General features: G+C 50.6%; 1 protein-coding gene across 1 annotated transcript in view; it reads left to right on the top strand.

The window, feature by feature from the left end:
* The first annotated feature begins 548 nt into the window (after window positions 1–548).
* has3 (hyaluronan synthase 3) overlaps window positions 549–23,176 on the top strand; it is a 43,296-nt gene continuing 20,668 nt past the window's right edge. Inside the window, exons 1-2 of the mRNA XM_034175572.1 lie at window positions 549–642; window positions 8,453–8,988. Of these exons, the coding sequence (XP_034031463.1) occupies window positions 549–642; window positions 8,453–8,988 (630 nt within the window). The remainder of the gene's footprint in view (window positions 643–8,452; window positions 8,989–23,176) is intronic.

Raw genomic sequence — 23,176 nt, 5'->3', positions numbered from 1 at the left:
AGTGGATTAGCAGTTACTGAAGTTATTTTTTGGTTAGCTGTCCCCTCCACTGGTCATGAGAAGTGCGGGTCCTGAGGTGTGCAAGATCATGAGGTGTGTGGGTCCTGAGATATGCAGGTATTGAGGTGTGTGGATCCTGAGATATGCAGGTATTGAGGTGTGTGGGTCATGAGCAGTGCAGGTATTGAGGCGTGCAGGTCCTGAGACGGGAGGGTCATAAGACATTGGGATCCTGAGGTGTTGAGTATTGAGGTGTGCGGGTCCTGAAATGTGTGGGTATTGAGTTGTGCGGATCCTGAGGTGTGCGGGTTATGAGGCGTGCAGGTATTGAGGCAGGTATTGAGGCCTATGGGTCATGACATTTTCAGCTGTAAGTCAAAGGACCTCTTTGTGTTTTTGTCTGCCGTTGGATTTGTGTAAACTTGTTTTTTATCTTCCCGTGACCCAATGCCAGATAAGTAGTTGAAGATGAATGTGTGAGTTTTTTTTATCTTTCTTTTGTCGTTTTGGCTCCTCTGCCATCATTAATCCACTGTGTTCCTCACCAGATGCCCTCTTGCTGCTGGAATGCGCTGAACATCGTGGTCACCACCCTCTTTGCTGCGGTGGTCCTATTCACCATCCTGCTGGCCTATGTGACAGGTTAGTTTTGCACTATAATAATTCACACACCTCGAGTCCAGACACATTGTCCCAGCAGATTAAATACATGAAAACTCTTTTCCTGCCAGTGAGTGAGTGAGTTCAGACAATAAAAGTTCACTGGAATCAACTCTGCATGAAAAAAACAAACAAAAAAACATGAGCCAACATCTCTGCTTCAGCAGTAAACAGAGTGGGTTAAATCTTTGCAGTTTTTTCACCAGTTCTTTCATAGTCATTTCTTTGTTGTAGGTCAAAGGATAAAAGGTCACAACAAGTAAAACACTTTGCTGAATTATACAAGTATCCAGTGAAACTTAATTTTTCATATTCATGTCTGTGTCGTGTTGGATTAGTGGTTAGCACTGTTGCCTCACAACAAGAAGGTCATGGGTTCAATTCCCATGGCCTTTCTGTGTGGAGTTTGCATGTTCTCCCCGTGTTTGCGTGGGTTTCCTCCAGGTGCTCCGGTTTCCTCCCACATCCAAAGACATACGGGTTAGGTGGATTGGTATCTTTGAATTTTCTGTAGGTGTGGGTGTGTCTGTGTTTGTTTGTCTGTTTGTGGCCCTGCAACAGACTGGTGTCCTGTCTTGGGTGTACCCCGCCTCGCGCTCTATGGCTGCTTGGATAGGCTCCAGCCCCATGACCATTAATTGGACTAAGCGGTAGAAGATGAATGAATGACTGTCTGTATCGTGCTGCACCAGTGAGCATCATCTCTATCTTTGCATTCAGAAGCTAAAATTTAAGATTTCACAAACCTCTACGGTCATAATATGAGAGATATTACCTGTATGAAAGCATCAGCAACATTACAGTTAAAGGCTGTCCCATAACTATATATGATCTGACCTGAAGGGAAAATAACTGAGGACCAAGAACAGAACCCTGGGGGACTCCACATTTTGCTGCAGACTTTTTTTAATGTAGTGTTATTATGAAAGGTGTACTGTGTGTTGTGAAAGTGTAGTGACACGGACCCACAACAGGGGGCGTAAATGAATGGACAATGAATGAGCCAAAATACAACACTTTACTGTTGTGAATGTGCACAACGAAATACAGACGATTACGGAATTTATATGTAGTCAATCCACAGAGGTGACGTGTGGGCAGGCTCGAGGATAGAAGATGTCTGTCCAGACAAGAACCGGATCCCACACGATTTCCACTGCCACCGAACCCGGAAGATACTGGAGCCGCCAAGTCCCGAGTCCCCAGGTGGCCACCGTCTCCGACTGTCGGATCTGGTACTGCTGGCAGGAAGCAGAAACAGTTAGGTGTGGGTGTGTGCACACCCAGTAACAGTCAGCAATACAGGTGGGAATTACACCTCCACTTCCGCAATTACGAACACAGAGTCTCTACAGATCTGATACAAACACTTGTCTGCACGGATCGGGAAGGGTACGGTTTATCACCCTGTCGTCCACGACCAGCTCAGCCTCCCGCTGACACAGGCTACCAGGAACTCCTGTAGAGGATTAGACAACAAATACGTGCGATACGGCACAGATTATGGCTGAGGAATTACCTCCAATGGTAGGTGATATCTCGGCAGCGGGGTGGAGATGTCGTCCGGCCTTTATGGAGTGGTTGATGAGATGGTGATAGGTGACAGCTGTCAGGAGTTGATGAATGACAGGTGTCACTCCCGGCTGTTCCTGTGAGGCGGCAGCGCCCTCTCGTGCCCGAAGCCCGCACTTCAGGCAGGGCGCCCTCTGGTGATGGGCCAGCAGTACCTCCTCTTCAGCGGCCCACACAACAGGACCCCCCCCTCAACGGGCGCCTCCCGGTGCCCGACCAGGCTGGTCGGGGTGTCGGGTGTAGAAGTCGGCGAGGAGGGCCGGGTCCAGGATGAAGCTCCTCTTCACCCAGGAGCGTTCTTCGGGTCCATACCCCTCCCAGTCCACCAAATACTGCAACCCCCGGCCCATACGATGGACATCCAGGAGCCGGCGAACTGTCCACGCGGGCTCCCCGTCAATGATCGGGCAGGAGGCGGCGCCGGTCCGGGAGCACAAAGGGGTGAGGTGTGGTGTGGTTTAATCCTGGAGACGTGAAAAACAGGGTGGATCCGCAGTGACCGTGCCAGGGCCTCCCGGACGGTCTTCTCCACGTCCCAGGTGAGGGTGGCCACGACAGTGGACTCAGGTATGATGGATACCGGCGGATCCGACAGTTCTGTTTTGACTTCATCTTCATGTACCCGGGACAGGGCATCTGACCTTTGGTTCTTGGTCCCGGGGTGATAGGTGATCCGGAAGTCAAAACGCCCGAAGAACAATGACCAGCGGGCTTGCCTGGGGTTCAGCCACTTGGCGGTCCTGATATACTCCAGGTTCCGATGGTCCGTGAAAACCGTGAACGGCTCCGTAGCTCCCTCCAACAGGTGTCTCCACTCCTCAAGAGCCTCCTTCACCACAAGAAGTTCCCGATTGCCCACGTCATAGCTCCGCTCTGCCGGGGTCAACCTGCGAGAAAAGTATGCACAAGGGTGAAGAACCTTGTCGGACTCCCCGCTCTGGGATAACACAGCTCCTATCCCTGAGTCAGAGGCGTCCACTTCAACCACAAACTGGCGGCAAGGATCGGGCTGCACCAGAAGTGGTGCAGTCGAAAACCGACGTTTCAACTCCCTAAACGCGGCTTTGCACCGATCCGACCAGGTGAAGGGGACTTTTGGGGAGGTCAGGGCTGTCAGGGGGCTAACTACCTGACTGTAGCCCTTAATCAAGGAATCAAGGAAATTTTATTGTCATATGCACAGAACAGAAGAACTTTCCTGCACAATGAAATGTGGCTACTGCATTTAACCCATCCTATTTGCCAGTAGGAGCAGAGGTCGCCATTAGGCGCCCGGGGACCAGCTCCAGATGTACATCCCTGCCTTGGTCAACAGCAGGGCTGAGCAAACCAACACCGACCCATAACAAACAACACACATAACACACAACACATAGGCCGGCCTGGTACATAAAACATATATATGAAAGCAAAACACGAGGGAAAAGGAGAAGAAAAAAAACCCCTCATAGCCGCTGCATTACACAGCGGCAATGAGGAAAAAAAAAATCCCATCAGCACAAAAAACAATAATCACAGAGACAAAACAAGGACACAGGACGACAACCGAGATTTGAAAGGACCAGTTTATCAGAACACTCCGGAAGGCAGCCAGTTCGGCGCCGTCAACGGCCTTGTCTGACAGTCTGGGGGGGGAAGGGAACAGCCCTGCGCAGGCTGAGAAAGTCCTGGACAGTTCACAGTTCACGTCAGAGCTGGAGAAGCTGAGGGGAGGGGGGAAGACCAGGGAGCGGGGCTTAGGTGTTGATCTTCTGAGGAGGTTTCTTATCACAGCGACCTTGAAGTGCAGCTGTATTTGGGGAAGCCAAATGAATAGCCAGATTAACAGACGCCTGAAAGATTCCACAGTTCTGAGAACAGAGTGGCTCTCAATGCATCTGAAATGTAGAATGTGGTCTTCACAGACGGTCATAGCGGGTTTCCAGGGCTGCAATCTTCCTCGAGATGTCATCCAACGCGCGGTTAACCCCCGCCGACTGCGCAGCCACTGCCTTCCCAATCGAATCAATCATATAGGGCAGCTTGGAACGACCAATCAAAGCTGCTTCCACTTTCTTGATTTTCCGGTAAAGCAGCAGAGTGCCCGCACCACACATCAGAAAGCCGGTCACCACCAAGCCGAATATGTACACATCTTCAACGTCCTCCACAGAAAGCATGTAAAGGCACATGACCTGCCATCTCCTCCACGAGTCCATCACGTAACCCATCACATGCGTCCCAGCAGGACAGGTCGGGTCCTCCGCTCCCGAAGGTCTTGTAGAAAAAATAGTGTCAATTGCGTTCAGAGACCACTTTAACAGATCCATTTTTGTCGTTTCCAGAAGAGCAAAGCTGCAGCCTCACAGACAACACGCCACAAAAGCAGGAAAGATAAGGAGGGAGGGAGAAGAGAAAAGTGCGTCCGTCTCGGTCGAGTGCAAGCTGGCAAAAAAAATGAATGAACCTCCTGTAGAAATTTGCAAAGCTGAGGAACTGTTGCAGCTTCCTATGGCTTGTCAGTTGGGGCCAATCTCTCACCGCCGCAACCTTGGCCGGATCAGGGTGACGGAGTTGGAGGAGATGATGAACCCCAGGAAGGACAAAGAAGTGCGGTGGAACTCGCACTTCTCGCCCTTTACAAACAGCCGGTTCTCCAACAACCGCTGTAGGACCTGACGTACATGCTGGACATGAGTCTCAGGGTCCGGGGAAAAGATGAGTATATCGTCCAGATATACGAAGACAAATCGGTGCAGGAAGTCCCGCAAGACATCATTAACCAAAGCTTGGAACGTTGCAGGGGCGTTAGTGAGACCGATCGGCATGACCAGGTACTCAAAGTGACCTAACGGGGTGTTAAATGCCGTCTTCCACTCATCTCCCTTCCGGATCCGAACCAGGTGATACGCATTCCTGAGATCTAGTTTGGTGAAAATCTGGGCTCCATGCAGGGGCGTGAACACTGAATCCAACAGGGGCAAAGGGTATCGGTTGCGAACCGTGATCTTGTTCAGCCCTCTGTAGTCAATGCATGGACGGAGTCCGCCGTCTTTCTTGCCCACAAAAAAGAAACCTGCACCCATCGGGGAGGTGGAGTTCCGGATCAGCCCGGCAGCTAATGAGTCCCAGATGTAGGTCTCCATTGATTCGCGCTCAGGACGTGAGAGGTTGTACAGCCTGCTGGACGGGTACTCGACACCCGGGATCAAATCAATGGCACAATCGTACGGACGGTGCGGGGGAAGGGTGAGTGCCAGATCTTTGCTGAAGACGTTAGCAAGGTCGTGGTACTCAACCAGCACCGCAGTCAGATTGGGGGGGACAATTAAACCGGGGGGAACCGAGGATCCTAAACACTCCCGGTGGCAGGTTTCGCTCCACTGAGCCACAACCCCAGACGGCCAATCAATCCGGGGATTGTGTTTTACCATCCACGGGAAGCCCAAAATCACGCGGGAGGTAGAAGGAGTGACAAAAAACTCAATCTCCTCCCGATGATTCCCAGACACCACCAGAACTACTGGTTGTGTCTTGTGTGTGATTAAAGGGAGAAGGGTACCATCTAGTGCCCGAACCTTCAAAGGTGAAGGAAGCGCCACCAGAGGGAGCCCTACCTCCCTTGCCCATCTGCTGTCCAGCAGATTCCCTTCTGACCCCGTGTCCACCAGTGCTGGGGCTTGAAGGGTTAAATCCCCGCTCAGGATCGTAACTGGGAGATGTGTGGAAATACGTGTATGTCCCACGTGAATGTCTTGGCCCACCCTTCACCCAGTTTCTAAGGGCAGGCGTTCATGTTTAACCGCTTGGGGCAGTCTCTCTGCTGATGCTCACTTGAGCCGCAGAGAAAGGACTCCCCACGGGCCAGTCTCCTCTGTCTGTTAGATGATCTTAATTTGGCCCTGCTTGTGTCCATAGCATCATCAGCAGGGGGAGCTGTTGCCACACGGAGCGCCGAGGCTGTGGAGCGTGGGGAGGGTGGAACCTTTTCGGACCCGGAAGGGAGAGGGACGGCGCGTGCCCGGCCACGTCCTTCGTCTCGCTCCCAACGGCGTTCTTCTAATCGATTGTCTAAATGTATGACTAGATCGATAAGTCCGTCCAAATCCCGCGGTTCCTCCTTGGCCACCAGGTGCTCCTTCAGGACCGACGACAGTCCGTTTATGAAGGCAGCGTGGAGCGCAGTCGTATTCCAGCCGGACCTCGCAGCCGCGATGCGGAAGTCGACTGCATATTCAGCTGCGCTCCGACGCCCCTGTCTCATAGACAGCAGCACAGTTGACGCAGTCTCGCCTCTGTTAGGGTGATCAAAAACCGTTCTGAACTCCCTCAAAAACCCAGTATAAGTGGTAAGGAGCCGTGAATTCTGCTCCCAAAGCACCGTAGCCCAAGCGCGTGCCTCACCTCGAAGCAAATTACTTACATAAGCCACCCTACTGGCATCTGATGCGTACATCACGGGACGCTGTGCAAAGACGAGCGAACACTGCATTAAAAAGTCAGCGCACGTCTCCACACAACCGTACGACTCTGGGGGACTTATGTATGCTTCAGGGGATGGTGGGGGGGGGGGGGGGTCGTTGAATGACCAGTGGAATGTCTATATTTGGCACGGGGTCAGCAGGAGGAGAAGCTGCAGCAGTGCCCTTAGCGCGCTTCCACCTGCGCGGTGAGAGCCTCCATCCTGCGGTTGAGGATGACGTTCTGCTCGGTCATTAGATCCAACCGAGCAGTAAAGGCGGTGAGGATTTGCTGCAACTCACCAATCACGCCTCCTGCTGACGCCTGTGCACCCTGCTCTTCCACTGGTTGTCCAACAGATGGTTGACGCCCCTCGGGATCCATGACGTTGGCCGAGATATCCTGTTGTGAAAGTGTAGTGACACGGACCCACAACAGGGGGCGTAAATGAATGGACAATGAATGAGCCAAAATACAACACTTTACTGTTGTGAATGTGCACAACGAAATACAGACAATTACGGAATTTATATGTAGTCAATCCACAGAGGTGACGTGTGGGCAGGCTCGAGGATAGAAGACGTCTGTCCAGACAAGAACCGGATCCCACACGATTTCCACTGCCACCGAACCCCGAAGATACTGGAGCCGCCAAGTCCCGAGTCCCTAGGTGGCCACCGTCTCCGGCTGTCGGATCTGGTACTGCTGGCAGGAAGCAGAAACAGTTAGGTGTGGGTGTGTGCACACCCAGTAACAGTCAGCAATACAGGTGGGAATTACACCTCTACCTCCGCAATTACGAACACAGAGTCTCTACAGATCTGATACAAACACTTGTCTGCACGGATCGGGAAGGGTGCAGCTTATCACCCTGTCGTCCACGACCAGCTCAGCCTCCCGTTGACACAAGCTACCAGGAACTCCTGTAGAGGATTAGATAACAAATACGTATGATACGGCACAGATTATGGCTGAGGAATTACCTCCAATGGTAGGTGATATCTCGGCAGCGGGGTGGAGATGTTGTCCGGCCTTTATGGAGTGGTTGATGAGATGGTGATAGGTGACAGCTGTCAGGAGTTGATGAATGACAGCTGTCACTCCCGGCTGTTCCTGTGAGGCGGCAGCGCCCTCTCGTGCCTGAAGCCCGCACTTCAGGCAGGGCGTCCTCTAGTGGTGGGCCAGCAGTACCTCCTCTTCAGCAGCCCACACAACACTGTGGTTCTGATCTCAGCACAGAAATGGCATCATAGTTTTTTTGTCGGTCTGCTGAAGTTAGAATTTATGAAAAATAAAAGTCTAAATCCTCAGGACCGTTAGAGTTTTGACTTTTATTTTTAAGTGATGTCTTCAACATGACATAATGAAATAAAAAATAAAACTCTTGCCCGATCTCATTTAATATGCAAAATAATCTCTTTTGCAGCCTGTTGTCTTTAGACTAGTCACCAGAACATTTTCTAGTTACATGCCTTGCAGTTCAATCAATGTGAATATACGGCACTGTGTGGTTAGTCATTGTAGGCCACCCTCAAAAACTAAATGAGCATGCAAGAAGGTGACTGGTGAGGGAAGCCTCCAAGACACCATGATGACTGTGTAGGAGATGCAGTCCAGTAAGCTGAGGAGGGTATTTGAATTTGTGTAACTGAGCGTGTTTGATATGCGTGATGTTTCTGATTGGGTAATGTCACGTGACTGGAGTTGGCTGCAAAAATTAAAAACTTGAAGGAACACAAACTCACCAAAGAAAACCTTTTGTCATTTCTTTGCTGCACAGGCTACCAGTTCATCCACACCGAGCAGCACCACCTGTCCTTCGGCCTCTACGGTGCCTTCCTCTCCCTCCACCTCTTCCTCCAGAGCCTATTTGCCTTCCTGGAACATCGGCGCATGAGGAGCCCCGCCCGGCCTCGACACCTGCATCACTCCGTGGCCCTCTGCATCGCAGCGTACCAGGAGGACCCGGACTACCTGAGGAAGTGCCTGCGGAGCGTTCGCAGAATCTCCTTTCCTGGCTTGAAAGTGGTGCTGGTGGTAGATGGAAACCGTCCCGAGGACCGCTACATGCTGGACATTTTCCAAGAGGTGATGGGCGGAGCTGAGCAGGCCGGCAGTATGGTGTGGAAGGGAAACTACCACAGTGACGCAGCTGGAGGTGCAGAGCGGAGCGCAGTGCACGTGGAGGAGGCAGCCCGAGTGTCTGGTCTGGTCAGAGGCTGCCGGTACTCCTGCATCATGCAGGAGTGGGGCGGGAAGAGGGAGGTGATGTACACAGCCTTTAAAGCGCTCGGCGACACTGTGGACTACGTTCAGGTGAGCACGTACACGTGCACTTTAATGCCGTGTTCACACCGGGCGCGACCAGACGCCACAAATTCGCGGGGGTCACATGGCGATGGACGCGCCACCATCGCCCGATGTGTCGCTCTGCTTTCACTGCGAAAATTCGCCCCAGTGCATCATCAAATAGGAGGAGCTTCCATTCCGCTCGCCGGCTCCGGTTGTCAGTCAAGTTAACATGACAGACCTTGATCACAAGGAGCGAGTTGTTGTGGAAAGTTCCCAATTCAGGGAGTATCATCATTTGCTGCAGGAGCTGCGTCTGGTTGACGGCCGCTTTCAGCGGTCCTTCTGCCTCTGCAGGACCCAGTTTGAGGACCAACTGTCCCGTTCACGTGTGCACATGTAAACAATAAAAAAAAAAAAAAATCCGCTGCTTGCTGTGGGGCTGCTGCTCGCTCTTCCCCAAAAAACTCTGTTATAATTGTGCTTAGAAACCAGTCACCATTTGTTTTATTATACATCTGTGTAGTTAATAAGTAAAATAATCTTCATGGATGATTCACGCGCGCATGTAAAAAAAAAGAAGAAACTCCGCTCCCCCTGCTGCGGGGCTGCTGCTCGCTACAAAAACTCTGTCATAATTGTGAAATAAAGGACAAAAGAGACATAAGTCCTGCTCACAGGCTGCTACCAGATACAGAACATGTTCACATCTTCAGTCAAACTCCAGACATCTCCACGTCACTACATATTCAGTCCCTGATTGGTCATCGTGGCGCGACAAGATGAAAATTTCAGATTTTTCAACTTGGGGAGGAGGACAACGCGACGTAACGCGACACAATATCGATACGATACACTTTATTGTCCCTTCTGGGAAATTTGTCTTGCCACAAACGCGCCAATCGCTCAAGATCTCTTCACTCGCGTCGCTTCACTCGCATCAATCGCGTTGCGCTGCGTGACTTGGCGCCAAAACGCATCCTTACATAGGGATTACATGGCAACCTGTCGCTGCTGTCGCTCGCGTCGCGCCCGGTGTGAACGCAGCATAAGAGCTGAGGATGAGGATTCAGTTACAAAGAGATTTACCATCAGATGGAACCTGCATTGCTCCTCCTGAATCTGAAGTTTGACTAACGGTCTATGTCTCCTCTCTCATACCCTGGAATAGGCTTTCCCAGGGAGACTGAGAAGTGTTATTCCTCTAAAATTTGAAAACACTGTCTGGCCCCCTATTTTAAAGATGGGGTCCACCACCCCAGTTTACTAATCCAGAGGTACTGTCCCCAACTTCTATGCATTGTTGTATAAGCATGTCAGCCATGACAGCCCAACAACATCAAGAGACTTCAGCATCTCGGGATAATCTCATCTGCCCCTGGCGACTTGTCACCAAGGAATTTTTGACTACCTTGGTGACTTCCTCTAGTCACACATCCGACTGAGTCTTCCATCTCTGCCTCCTCAACAAAGAGTATGTCAGAGTTGAGGAGATTCTCAGAGTCTTCTTTCCACATCCTGATGAAATCCTCAGTCCAGTTTAGCAGCTCTGCTCCCCTGATGAACACACCCTTGACTAAGAACTGCCTCCCTTTCCTGAGCTGCCTGTCAGTTTGCCAGAATCACTTTGAGGCTGACCAAAAGTCATTCTCCATGGCCTCTCCAAACTCCTCCCATAGCCGAGTTTTTGTCTCAGCCATCATGGAGGCTGCAGTCCCTCTGGCATCAGAAAACAGTTAAAAGCATATTAAAATCAGAGACATAAAACTGTTTAGAATTAATAAAGCCAAATTTGTAAAACACTGAAAACTGTCTAAAATTTTAGATTTAGTTGATATGTAAAACTATCCTTCAATCAAGCAACCATAAGAGCTCTGTCTGATTATCACGAAAGCTTTTTAAATGTAGATTTTTTAAAATCAGATATTGAACTCAGCTGTTATCTCATCTTTCTTTTTCTAAGTTTTTATACTCACATTATTTGTCAGAACAGCCAAGATAGCGAGATGTTCAGGAGATGTTCAGAAATGATCAGACTTCATTTGCATTTTGAAGGATTCCTGGCTGAAATGGAGCATTCCTTCTTTCTTCATCTGTAGGCCCCTGAAGTCCTAGTGTACAGCTTTTATAAGGTTTTATAAGGTTGAATAATCATAAATTAGGTAATCTGCAATATTATTTGATCAAATCAGAATAAAATTTGCAAATTAGGACAGCTAAGACCCCTATGCCAACCACAAGGTGACAATTGTCTAGAATGCTTACTCTGGAAAGTCAATCAATCAGTCAATCAATTTTATTTATATAGCGCCAAATCACAACAAACAGTTGCCCCAAGGTGCTTTATATTGTAAGGCAAGGCCATACAATAATTACGTAAAAACCTCAACGGTCAAAACGACCCCCTGTGAGCAAGCACTTGGCGATAGTGGGAAGGAAAAACTCCCTTTTAACACGAAGAAACCTCCAGCAGAACCAGGCTCAGGGAGGGGCAGTCTTCTGCTGGGACTGGTTGGGGCTGAGGGAGAGAACCAGGAAAAAGACATGCTGTGGAGGGGAGCAGGTATGAACTACTTGGGGGAGCAGGTGGGGGAGTCAGATTTCTCAGAGAGAACTCCTTCAATACAAATGCTTGAACAAAGTCACCACTGTTGTGAAAGTGTAGGAACACGGACCCACAACAGGGGGCGCAAATTAACGGACAATGGAGGAAGTCAAATAGCACTTTTACTGTTGTGAAATAAGCACAACTAACACAACCGATTACAATAATAGACAATAAAGTCGAATCACAAAGGTGTCATGTGGGCAGGCTCGAAGATAGAAGACGTCTGTCCAAAGCAGAACCGGAACCACACGATTTCCTCCGCCACCGAACCCCGGGAATACTGGAGCCGCCAAGTCCCGAACTCCCAGGTGGCCACTGCCTCCGCTTGTCGGATCTGGTACTGCTGGTGAGGAACAGAAACAGTCAGATGTGGGTGCGCCTGCACCCAGCAACACGTATGGTGGAAAAACCACCTCCACCTCTCGTCAGGAAAACACTGTTAGTGCAGGAATGTGAGTACTTATCCAAAGGGTCCAATACAGTCTCCTGCTGTTCTACTCACTATCTGCGTAAAGGCAAAAAAGTATTTATGGTCAAAAAGACAACACGATTGGCTGGATACGTTACCTCCTCGGTAGAGCGATATCTCGGCAAAGAGGTGGAGATGACGTCTTGCTGATATACCGATGCGGATCAGATGATTGGTAACAGCTGTCGTAGGTGACAGCTGTCACCCCGGCTGCTCCTGTGAGGTGGCAGCGCCCTCTGGTGCCTGGAGCCCGCACTCCAGGCAGGGTGCCCTCTGGTGGTGGTGGGCCAGCAGTACCTCCTCTTCAGCGGCCCACACAACAGGACCCCCCCCTCAACGGGCGCCTCCTGGCGCCCGACCAGGCTTGTCCGGGTGGCGGCAGTAGAAATTGGCCAGGAGGGCCGGGTCCAGGATGAAGCTCCTCTTCACCCAGGAGCGTTCTTCGGGTCCGTACCCCTCCCAGTCCACCAAATACTGGAAGCCCCGGCCCATCCTACGGACATCCAAGAGTCGGCGCACAGTCCAAGCCGGCTCGCCATCGATGATCCGGGCAGGAGGTGGTGCCGGACCCGGAGTACAGAGGGGTGAGGTGTGATGCGGCTTAATCCGGGACACATTGAAAACGGGATGGATCCGCAGTGAGGCCGGAAGCTGAAGCCTCACCGCGGCTGGACTGATGACCTTGAGGATTTTGAATGGACCGATGTACCGATCCTGCAGTTTAGGTGAGTCCACTCGGAGGGGAATGTCCTTTGTTGACAACCACACTTCCTGCCCTGGCCGATACGTAGGGGCCGGGGTCCGCCGACGGTCTGCATGGGCTTTCGTCCTCATCCGGGCCCTCAGCAAAGCAGAACGGGCGGCACGCCACACCCGACGGCACTTCCGCAGGTGGGCCTGGACCGAGGGCACACCGACCTCTCCCTCAACCACCGGAAACAAAGGAGGCTGGTACCCCAGACACACCTCAAAAGGGGAGAGGCCGGTGGCTGACGACACCTGGCTGTTATGGGCATACTCGATCCAGGCCAAATGGGTACTCCAGGCCGCCGGGTGCGCAGCCGTCACGCAACGCAGGGCCTGTTCCACCTCCTGATTGGCCCGTTCTGCTTGTCCGTTGGTCTGGGGATGATACCCGGATGAGAGACTCACGGTGGCCCCCAGTTCCCGGCAGAAGCTCCTCCAGACTTGCGAGGAGAACTGGGGACCGCGATCGGAGACGACGTCTGTTGGAATCCCATGCAGCCGGACGACGTGGTGGACCAGGAGGTCCGCTGTCTCCTGGGCAGTCGGGAGCTTCGGGAGGGCCACGAAGTGGGCCGCCTTGGAGAATCGGTCCACTATCGTGAGGATGGTGGTGTTGCCCTGGGACGGCGGGAGGCCCGTGACAAAATCCAGGCCGATGTGGGACCAGGGGCGATGAGGCACGGGCAGCGGCTGGAGCAGTCCCGAAGCCCTGCGATGATCAGCCTTGCCCCTGGCGCAGGTGGTGCAGGCCTGGATATAATCCCGGACGTCGGCCTCTAGGGACGCCCACCAGAAGCGCTGCCGGACAACTGCCACGGTTCTTCGCACCCCTGGATGACAGGAGAGCTTGGAGCCGTGACAGAAGTCCAGGACTGCAGCCCTAGCCTCTGGTGGGACGTAGAGTCTGTTCTTCGGCCCAGTTCCGGGGTCCGGGCTTCGTGCCAGGGCCTCCTGGACGGTTCTCTCTACGTCCCAGGTGAGGGTGGCCACGATAGCGGACTCCGGGATGATGGGTTCCGGTGGATCCGACAACTCCGCTTTGACTTCATCTTCATGTACCCGGGACAAGGCATCCGATCTCTGGTTTTTGGTCCCGGGACGGTAGGTGATCCGGAAGTCAAAACGCCCGAAGAACAGTGACCAGCGGGCTTGCCTGGGGTTCAGCCGCTTGGCGGTCCTGATATACTCCAGGTTCCGGTGGTCAGTGAAAACCGTGAATGGCACGGATGTTCCCTCCAACAGATGTCTCCACTCTTCAAGAGCCTCTTTCACCGCAAGGAGTTCTCGATTGCCGACGTCATAGTTCCGTTCGGCCGGGGTCAACCTGCGGGAAAAATAGGCACACGGGTGAAGGACCTTATCGGTCTTCCCGCTCTGGGAAAGCACAACCCCTATCCCTGAGTCCGAGGCGTCCACTTCAACCACTAACTGGCGACTAGGATTGGGCTGCACCAGAACGGGTGCAGACGAGAAGCGCCGTTTCAACTCCTTGAACGCGGCATCGCAACGATCCGACCAGGTGAAGGGGACTTTTGGTGAGGTCAGGGCTGTCAGGGGGCTAACTACCTGACTGTAGCCATTAATGAACCTCCTGTAGAAATTCGCAAAGCCGAGGAACTGTTGCAGTTTCCTACGGCTGGTAGGTTGGGGCCAGTCTCTCACCGCCGCGACCTTGGCCGGATCAGGAGCGACGGAGTTAGGGGAGATGATAAACCCCAGGAAGGACAAAGAAGTGCGGTGGAACTCGCACTTCTCACCCTTCACAAACAGCCGGTTCTCCAACAACCGCTGCAGGACCTGACATACATGCCGGACATGGGTCTCAGGATCCGGAGAAAAGATGAGTATATCGTCCAGATATACGAAGACGAATCGGTGCAGGAAATCCCGCAAGACATCATTAACCAATGCTTGGAACGTCGCGGGGGCGTTTGTAAGACCGAACGGCATGACCAGGTACTCAAAGTGACCTAAGGGGGTGTTAAATGCCGTCTTCCACTCGTCTCCCTTCCGGATCCGAACCAGGTGATACGCATTTCTAAGATCTAGCTTAGTGAACATTTGGGCTCCATGCAGGGGCGTGAACACTGAATCCAACAAGGGCAATGGGTATCGGTTACGAACCGTGATTTCGTTCAGCCCCCTGTAATCAATGCATGGACGTAGTCCGCCATCCTTTTTCCCCACAAAAAAGAAACCTGCACCCATCTGGGAGGTGGAATTCCGGATCAACCCGGCAGCTAAAGAGTCCCGGATGTAGGTCTCCATTGATTCGCGCTCAGGTCATGAGAGATTGTACAGCCTGCTGGACGGAAACTCAACGCCTGGAACCAAATCAATGGCACAATCGTACGGGCGGTGCGGGGGAAGGGTGAGCGCCAGATCCTTACTGAACATGTCCACAAGGTCATGGTACTCCACCGGCACTGTCCCGAGATTGGGCAGGACTCTGACCTCCTCCTTAGCCTGGGAACCGGGAGGAACCGAGGAACCTAAACATACCCGATGGCAGGTCTTGCTCCACTGAACCACTACCCCGGACAGCCAATCGATCCGGGGATTGTGTTTTAACATCCAGGGGAACCCGAGAATCACGCGGGAGGTGGCAGGAGTCACAAAAAACTCGATCTCCTCCCGGTGGTTCCCTGACACCACCAGAGTTACTGGAGGTGTCTTATGTGTGATTAAAGGGAGTAGGGAGCCATCTAGTGGCCGTACTTGCACAGGTGAAGTAAGTGCCACCAGAGGGAGCCCTGCCTCCCTGGCCCATTTGCTGTCTAGCAAATTCCCTTCAGAGCCCGTGTCCACCAGTGCTGGGGCCTGAAGGGTTAAATCCTCATAAAGGATTGTAACCGGGAGTCGTGTGGCAATATGGGTGTGTCCCACGTGAATGTCTTGGCCCACCCCTAGCCCAGTTTCTAGGGGCGGGCGTTGGTGTTTAACCGCTCGGGGCAGTCCCTCACCTGATGCTCTATTGAGCCACAAACAAAGCACGCTCCGCGGACCAGCCTCCTCTGTCTATCCGGTGGTCTAAATGTGGCCCTGCTCGTGTCCATAGCTTCATCAGCAGGGGGAGCTGTAACCACACGGAGCGTAGGGGCCGTGGAGCGTGGGGAGGGCGGAGCTCGGTCGGAGCTGGAAGGGAGAGGGACGGCGCGTGCCCGGCCACGCCCTTCGTCTCGTTCCCGACGGCGTTCTTCTAACCGATTGTCTAATCGTATAACGAGATCAATAAGCCCATCTAAATCCCGCGGTTCGTCCTTAGCCACCAGGTGCTCCTTCAGGACCAACGACAGTCCGTTTACGAAGGCGGCGCGGAGGGCAGTGCTATTCCAGCCGGACCTCGCAGCCGCGATGCGGAAGTCGACTGCATAAGCAGCTGCGCTCCGGCGCCCCTGTCTCATTGACAGCAGCACGGCTGAAGCGGTCTCTCCTCTATTTGGGTGATCGAACACTGTTCTGAACTCCCTCACAAACCCTCATATGTCTGAAGGAGCCGTGAATTTTGCTCCCAGAGCGCTGTAGCCCAAGCGCGTGCCTCACCGCGAAGCAGATTTATCACATAAGCTATTTTGCTGGCATCAGTCGCGTACATGACGGGACGTTGTGCGAAGACGAGCGAACACTGCATAAGAAAGTCCGCGCACGTCTCCACACAACCCCCGTACGGCTCTGGAGGGCTTATGTATGCTTCCAGGGAAGGTGGGAGGGGTCGTTGAACGACCTGTGGAACGTCACTGTTACGCACAGGGTCGACAGGAGGGAGAGACGCAGCAGCGCCCTGAGGGCACGCTTCCACCTGCGCGGCGAGAGCCTCCACCCTGCGGTTAAGGAGGACGTTCTGCTCGGTCATTAGATCCAACCGAGCCGTGAAAGCGGTGAGGATTCGCTGCAACTCACAGATCATTCCTCCTGCGGACGCCTGTGCGCCCTGTTCTTCCATTGGCCATTCAACAGCCGGTTGACGCCCCTCGGGATCCATGACGTTGGCCGAGATATCCTGTTGTGAAAGTGTAGGAACACGGACCCACAACAGGGGGCGCAAATGAACGGACAATGGAGGAAGTCAAATAGCACTTTTACTGTTGTGAAATAAGCACAACAAACACAACCGATTACAATAATAGACAATAAAGTCGAATCACAAAGGTGTCATGTGGGCAGGCTCAAAGATAGAAGACGTCTGTCCAAAGCAGAACCGGAACCACACGATTTCCTCCGCCACCGAACCCCGGGAATACTGGAGCCGCCAAGTCCCGAACTCCCAGGTGGCCACTGCCTCCGCTTGTCGGATCTGGTACTGCTGGCGAGGAACAGAAACAGTCAGATGTGGGTACGCCTGCACCCAGCAACACGTATGGTGGAAAAACCACCTCCACCTCTCGTCAGGAAAACACTGTTAGTGCAGGAATGTGAGTACTTATCCAAAGGGTCCAATACAGTCTCCTGCTGTTCTACTCACTATCTGCGTAAAGGCAAAAAAGTATTTATGGTCAAAAAGACAACACGATTGGCTGGATACGTTACCTCCTCGGTAGAGCGATATCTCGGCAAAGAGGTGGAGATGACGTCTTGCTGATATACCGATGCGGATCAGATGATTGGTAACAGCTGTCGTAGGTGACAGCTGTCACCCCGGCTGCTAATGTGAGGTGGCAGCGCCCTCTGGTGCCTGGAGCCCGCACTCCAGGCAGGGTGCCCTCTGGTGGTGGTGGGCCAGCAGTACCTCCTCTTCAGCGGCCCACACAACACACCACCACTAATACAAAATCTTAAACTCTTTCGTTCTGACAGGCTGGGTGGTCAGGAATTGTTTGACACAAATCCACGGCTCAAACAAACAGCTCTGGTTTTTAGAAGGCTTTGCTGTAGTGGATAGCAGAGGTCGGTACACGAGTAGGCAGTTAAAGAAAAGCAGCAGTACAAAAGTCATCAGGCAAAAAGGCGTGGTCGAGGCAACAGGCTGGAGGTCAGGAACACGCAATGAGGCAGGCAGGGCTATGAATGCAGGAACAGAGCTGGAATGAAGGCAGAAGGCACAACAAACTGACAAGGAACAAACACACCCGGTGAGCTTATATAACCCCAGGTGACAATCAGTAAATCAGAACCAAGAGAGAGAGACAAGAGAAGCAGAGACAGACAGACCCAAGCATAAAAACACTGCAAGAGAATAAACAAACCAAAACCAATGAAATATGAACATGACAAACAGATCAAAAGAAAGAAAGAAAAACAACCAAACAAAACTCAAATCTTGACACGTTCTTATGATATGAGGATGTCATGTTGTTCTTCAGTGGACCAGTCTGCTGCTGTCAAACATTAACCGTTAGTGGCACGTTTCTGCCGTGAGCACGGTGGAAACAGAAAACACTTCAGCTTTTGCAGGCTTGGCAGGAAACCACACGTCTTTTTATAGACACGCAGCTGCACCTGATTCTTGAACAGTTCCAATGTAAAAATAATCAACTTTTGTTACTATTCATTGTTATTAAAGAATTATTACTATTTTATTATTATCGATTGCCATGGCTGTCTTGGATTCCAGTGGTCTTCCCTGTCATCCAGTGAAGGTTACACTGGACCACATCAGGTTCCAGCAGTGTGCCGATATGGTGATGATCGGTTTTGTCAGAAGGATCATAGCCGGGTGTTTTCCAAATTACTTTTTGCTTGTTTTCTGCAAATGTCTTGAGGTCCTTGGCCTCCTTGAGGTCCTTGGCAGCTCTTTGTGGTTCTGGAGGTTGGTTAGGTTTGTCTGTCTCTCTCTGGTGGTGTGCCTTGGTTACTTCTTCTTTGTGCTGATGTCCGTGGTGGTGACTGGGCCTTGGATGAGAAGAGGGACTTATGTTGGTGTTGTCTTTTTCTCTTTCCCTCTTTTCCTGACCTCTGTTCACTTCAGACTCCTCCCTCTGTTGATCTAGAAGGAGGTTCTTGGCTCATATGACCCAGATAGGACCTTCTCCTGTCTTTGATGAGACGCTCTCCTAAACTCAGGCCTCACAGGGACTCACCATGATTTTGGTTCTCACTCAGTGTGAAGGTTGTGTGAGTGCTGGTATTTGGGAGACATGTAACTGACCTCAACGTCCCTTTTCTGGATGAAAGCCAACAGGCAGGGCACGTCACCGGTGTTGAGCCGCTCCCAAATTACAGTCCCCAACATCGTTCATCCTTCCATGATATCTGGATCTTATGACAAATGGTATATTTCTGAACAATGTGAGTCACCAAAAACCTGGCTGTTCCTAGCTCATGGTGACGTGGCGTTAATGTGCTTGTGATGGAGGCCAGCAGGAGTCGCTGTGCATGTGATAGTCTGTGGGCCTCATTCACCCGACAGCCAAACCGTGGCCAGAGCCTGGGTTTTAGCCAACTGGACAGAGTGTTCACCTCCGCAGCAGGTTGCTGACATCACGCTGCCTTTTGACTCTGATTGGCCATCACCGTGTGCCATCACTCAGCATTTGCATAAAATAGACTTCTCATCTATTTTACTCCTCCTAACTGACCGTTGTGTGTTGCTGCTGCTAAATGCCCGCTCTGATTGAAAATCGTTGCTTTGCCTCTGTCGCCTACTGCGACCGCGCGGTTGTTTTCAGTTTGCACCGCCACATCCTGTCTGCTAACCTCGGTCTCAGTGTTGCCAATTTAGCAACTTTGCCACTAGATTGTGTAACTTTTCTACCTTTCCTAGCAACTAATACTCCTATCTAGCTATGAACATCAAATCTGGTGACTTTTATTCCATACAAACTAAATCTAAACAAACTAAAATATTCATTACTGTTGACAGCGAAGTTGGATGGAGGTTATGTTTTACATTATATCTTAATCAAACGTGCCTCAATCACTCTCATATTTGAAAGTGGGGTGCAGACTGGCACTCACTATCACCTGACAAAGTTTGATCCAGATCTGATCTGGATTGTGGATTTTGTGGACATTTGAATTTAATATTGAAAATCCCATGTTGTGTACATTTTGCATTATATCTCAATCAAAAGTTCCTCAGTCACTCTCATTTTGCTGTTATGGATTCAATTGTTTGTCTTCCAGTTAAAACCAAGTGCCAAAAAGCTGTTAACCCCCAAAACCTGAATTATCCGCAAGCCGTTAATTGCAAAATGTGAATACTGAATAAAGTGTGAAAGTGGCTGTGTGGTTAAATCAGCTGAAGAAATAACTTCAGTGAAGCAGCGAAAAGCAGTGCAGAGCTGTGCAGCAACATAGAAGGAGAGTACACAAAAGACTGATTTTGAAGACATAACACAAAGTTAAAAGTTGTATCACGGTGACTTGAAGCTGCGGAAGAAATAAAGAAATATATATATATTTGAAAGTGATCCACATGAGTTGTGAGAGAGAGCAGATAATTAAAGCGGCCACCTCATTGTGTATGGAGAACGGCAGCGCGCAGATGCAAAAGAGTGATTTTGCAGAAATAAACAGATGAACACAAAGTTAAAAGTGGGATCACGGTGTGAAAATGACTGTGTTTAAAGCCAGGGAAAAACAAAAGCCAGTGAGCCACGGATTGAAAGGAAGCCAGTGAGAAGGAGCACAGAGGTGGCTGTCGAGGAACCCTTGGTTCGGTTCCAGCTGGTCTGGTGCATTACAGGGGGACAGCAGCCTGGCGCACAGTGCACAACCGTAGGTCTGTACTGGAGCATCTGTTTTTGGACTTAGTTTAAAAATGTGACATCCTTAAATGCTGCTGTGAATAAGCAAAGTGCGCATCGCATCTGCGCATGCGTGGGTCAAACGGGGGCAAAAATCACCGCTACCACACTCACACTGCTCCCATTGAATACAGTAGCATTAGCGGACTGTAAAAGTTAAGGCTTTTACAAGGATTGTTTCAAAGGCTTTAAGCCTTAAGTGACACATACAATAATGACAGGAGCGCATTGTGCTGTTTTCAAATGCTCGAATGGAATTCATAGGCTTGAAAGTTGGCTGAAAATGATTGCAAAGCTCTGCAGAGTCCAAACAAAGATGGAAAGAAGAAGAAATGTGGTTGTAAACCTCCGTTCATTCTACACAATTTCACCACAAAAAAGAAAGATCCAGAGGGACGTAAAAGACGGACTAAATTGTAAGTTTCTTGCACACATTTATTTTGTCAACATCCTGAAACCGTGCCACCGTTTTCGTGCATTGGCTTATGACTGTAATGTCGCACCATGAATGACGTGGCGCATAATATTATAAAATTGACATGTTCTATAAACAAACTGCATGCATGCACATATGTATGTCTGTCAACTTATCAAAACAAACGTGACACCAAAGAGGTTATATGGACTCACCGACATTGTCGTCATTATGAAGCCAGTGGAGTAGCAATTTCTCATCCCTGCTTAGCAAATATTCTGCAATATCCACAGTTTCAGTCTTTGGACTTCGTCTAACCATCCGTCAGTTGCCTTCAAGGGGTCAGAAATTTGTTTGTCTCCAACTATCATCAAGCACGGGTCGTTTTCGACAGCAGCGTGCTCTTCCTCCTTTGTTGGCACTAACGGTAGTTTCTGTACCAATGCAGCACACGCAAGCACAACCAGCTCTTCTTCCCGTTTCTGTCCACTGCCGTACGTAGTCCTGGTTTTAACAGGCAATCCGCGGAGCTTACAAAAACGCTTTAAATCGTCAACTTTCCAGTGGTTGAAATTATCAAAATCACAGCACTCCTCGCTGCTTTCCGCCGCCATAGCTTGTGGGTTGGTAGCTGAAAAATTTAGCCTACCCATAATGCACCGCCCGGGCTGAGATGTGCACTTCGCTTATTGAAAACCCAGACTTTAAAGGGACCTGGTGTGGGAGGGCTGGAGGTTTGGACCAAACCCATCATGCCTAAACGTGTGCCAACATGGTGCTATCATGGCACTGTGTGGCTTAGTGTAGCTGATATGAGCCATTCAAAGCTCTAATGACAGGTCGGTCATGGCCCACTCGAGGCTGCTATGTGGCACAAGCGGGGTACAGCGAGGCACCTTCATAGTGGATACGTGATAGATGAAAACATGGGTCATTCTTCAAATAATCGCTGACACACCCATGCGTGGCTCATTATTCATGGCTTATTATTCGGTGGGACCCAGGCTTGAGCTTCTGAGATCTGACGGATCAGAGTAGACCGGCTGCTATGATTACAATTAAAGTGTTCATTAAGTAAAAGTAATCCCCGTCAGCTGCTCCGTTGTTTTTCCACTCAGGGTTGCCACATGCAGATCCGAGGTGGATCTGCATGTTGAGCTGACACAAGTTTTACACCGGACGCCCTTCCTGACGCAACTCCACATGACATTGAGAAATGTGGCAGGGCTGGGGTTTGAACAGGGAACCGTCTGCACTGAAACTGAAGTGCACTAACCACTTCACCACCACCCCTGCTAAAGTGGACATTAAGTCAACTCAAATATTTTCATATATAATTACTTAATTACTTAATAATTAGTTATGCTTTGAAGTTTTAGTTACTTAATATACAATTAGTTCAAGACAATCAAAAACTCTGAGTTTAATTTACTCAAAAAGCAAGACCATGTTACACACAATTGAAACATTTAAGTAAGTAGAACATTTTCTTAGAACTTTGAGTTTACAATACTTAATCTTTTTACTTAATTTGAACGGTGCACTTATGATAACGAATAAGAAGAAGATATAGTGCATGAGGCACGAGACACACATCAAGTTTCTCTGCGGAGTCAAGTGACAGTGTCACCTTTTTGTGTAATTTTTTTAATTTTTTATTTTTTTTTTTTTGCACACTTTTGGTTTGAAGCTGCGGAACTCCTCCGCACGTCTGTCTCAATGTGCAGAAAAAGTGCTGATGTCCACGTCTTTTCACAATTCCTGTGCTAGTCAGACGACATACCGGATCAAGACAGCGTCCAGTTTAGAAATGAACGGCACATTCCACTGTTACAGGAGTTTTTGTCATGCAAAGAGGAGCGGAGTTCCGCGCGTCGCGGTGGAGCCGCATGGCGCAAAGCAATGCCGTGATGAAGCCTCCCAGGACATGTTGGGGCATGTCCAGCTCATGCTCAATTTCTCGGATATTCACACGACTGAAAAGCAACCGACAGCCGTCTGAAATCCACCTGAAAGCCGTCCTGTGAGACCAACACGGAGGTGGTTTTGTGCCGCGCCATGAACAGCTCCGTGGTGCGTCCCTCCGCTTTTCTTTCCATGAAAAAAACTCCTGTAACAGTGGAATGTGCCAAAAAAGTGTTGATGTCCACGCCTTCTGCCTTTTTGTGAAAGTCAGATGACGTCCCGGATCAACAAAGCTTTCATGTTGGAAATGATCTGGTTGTTTCAGTGGGGTTTGAGCCTGTCGATTGGCGCTCGGAGCGCAGCGCGCTCTCAGCAGTTGTGGGCGG

This window comes from Thalassophryne amazonica, chromosome 8, assembly GCF_902500255.1.
Source record: "Thalassophryne amazonica chromosome 8, fThaAma1.1, whole genome shotgun sequence".
In the NCBI taxonomy this organism is placed as follows: Eukaryota; Metazoa; Chordata; class Actinopteri; order Batrachoidiformes; family Batrachoididae; genus Thalassophryne; species Thalassophryne amazonica.
The sequence above is the reverse complement of the archived record's forward strand: the minus strand, read 5'-3'. Positions and strand labels throughout refer to the sequence as shown.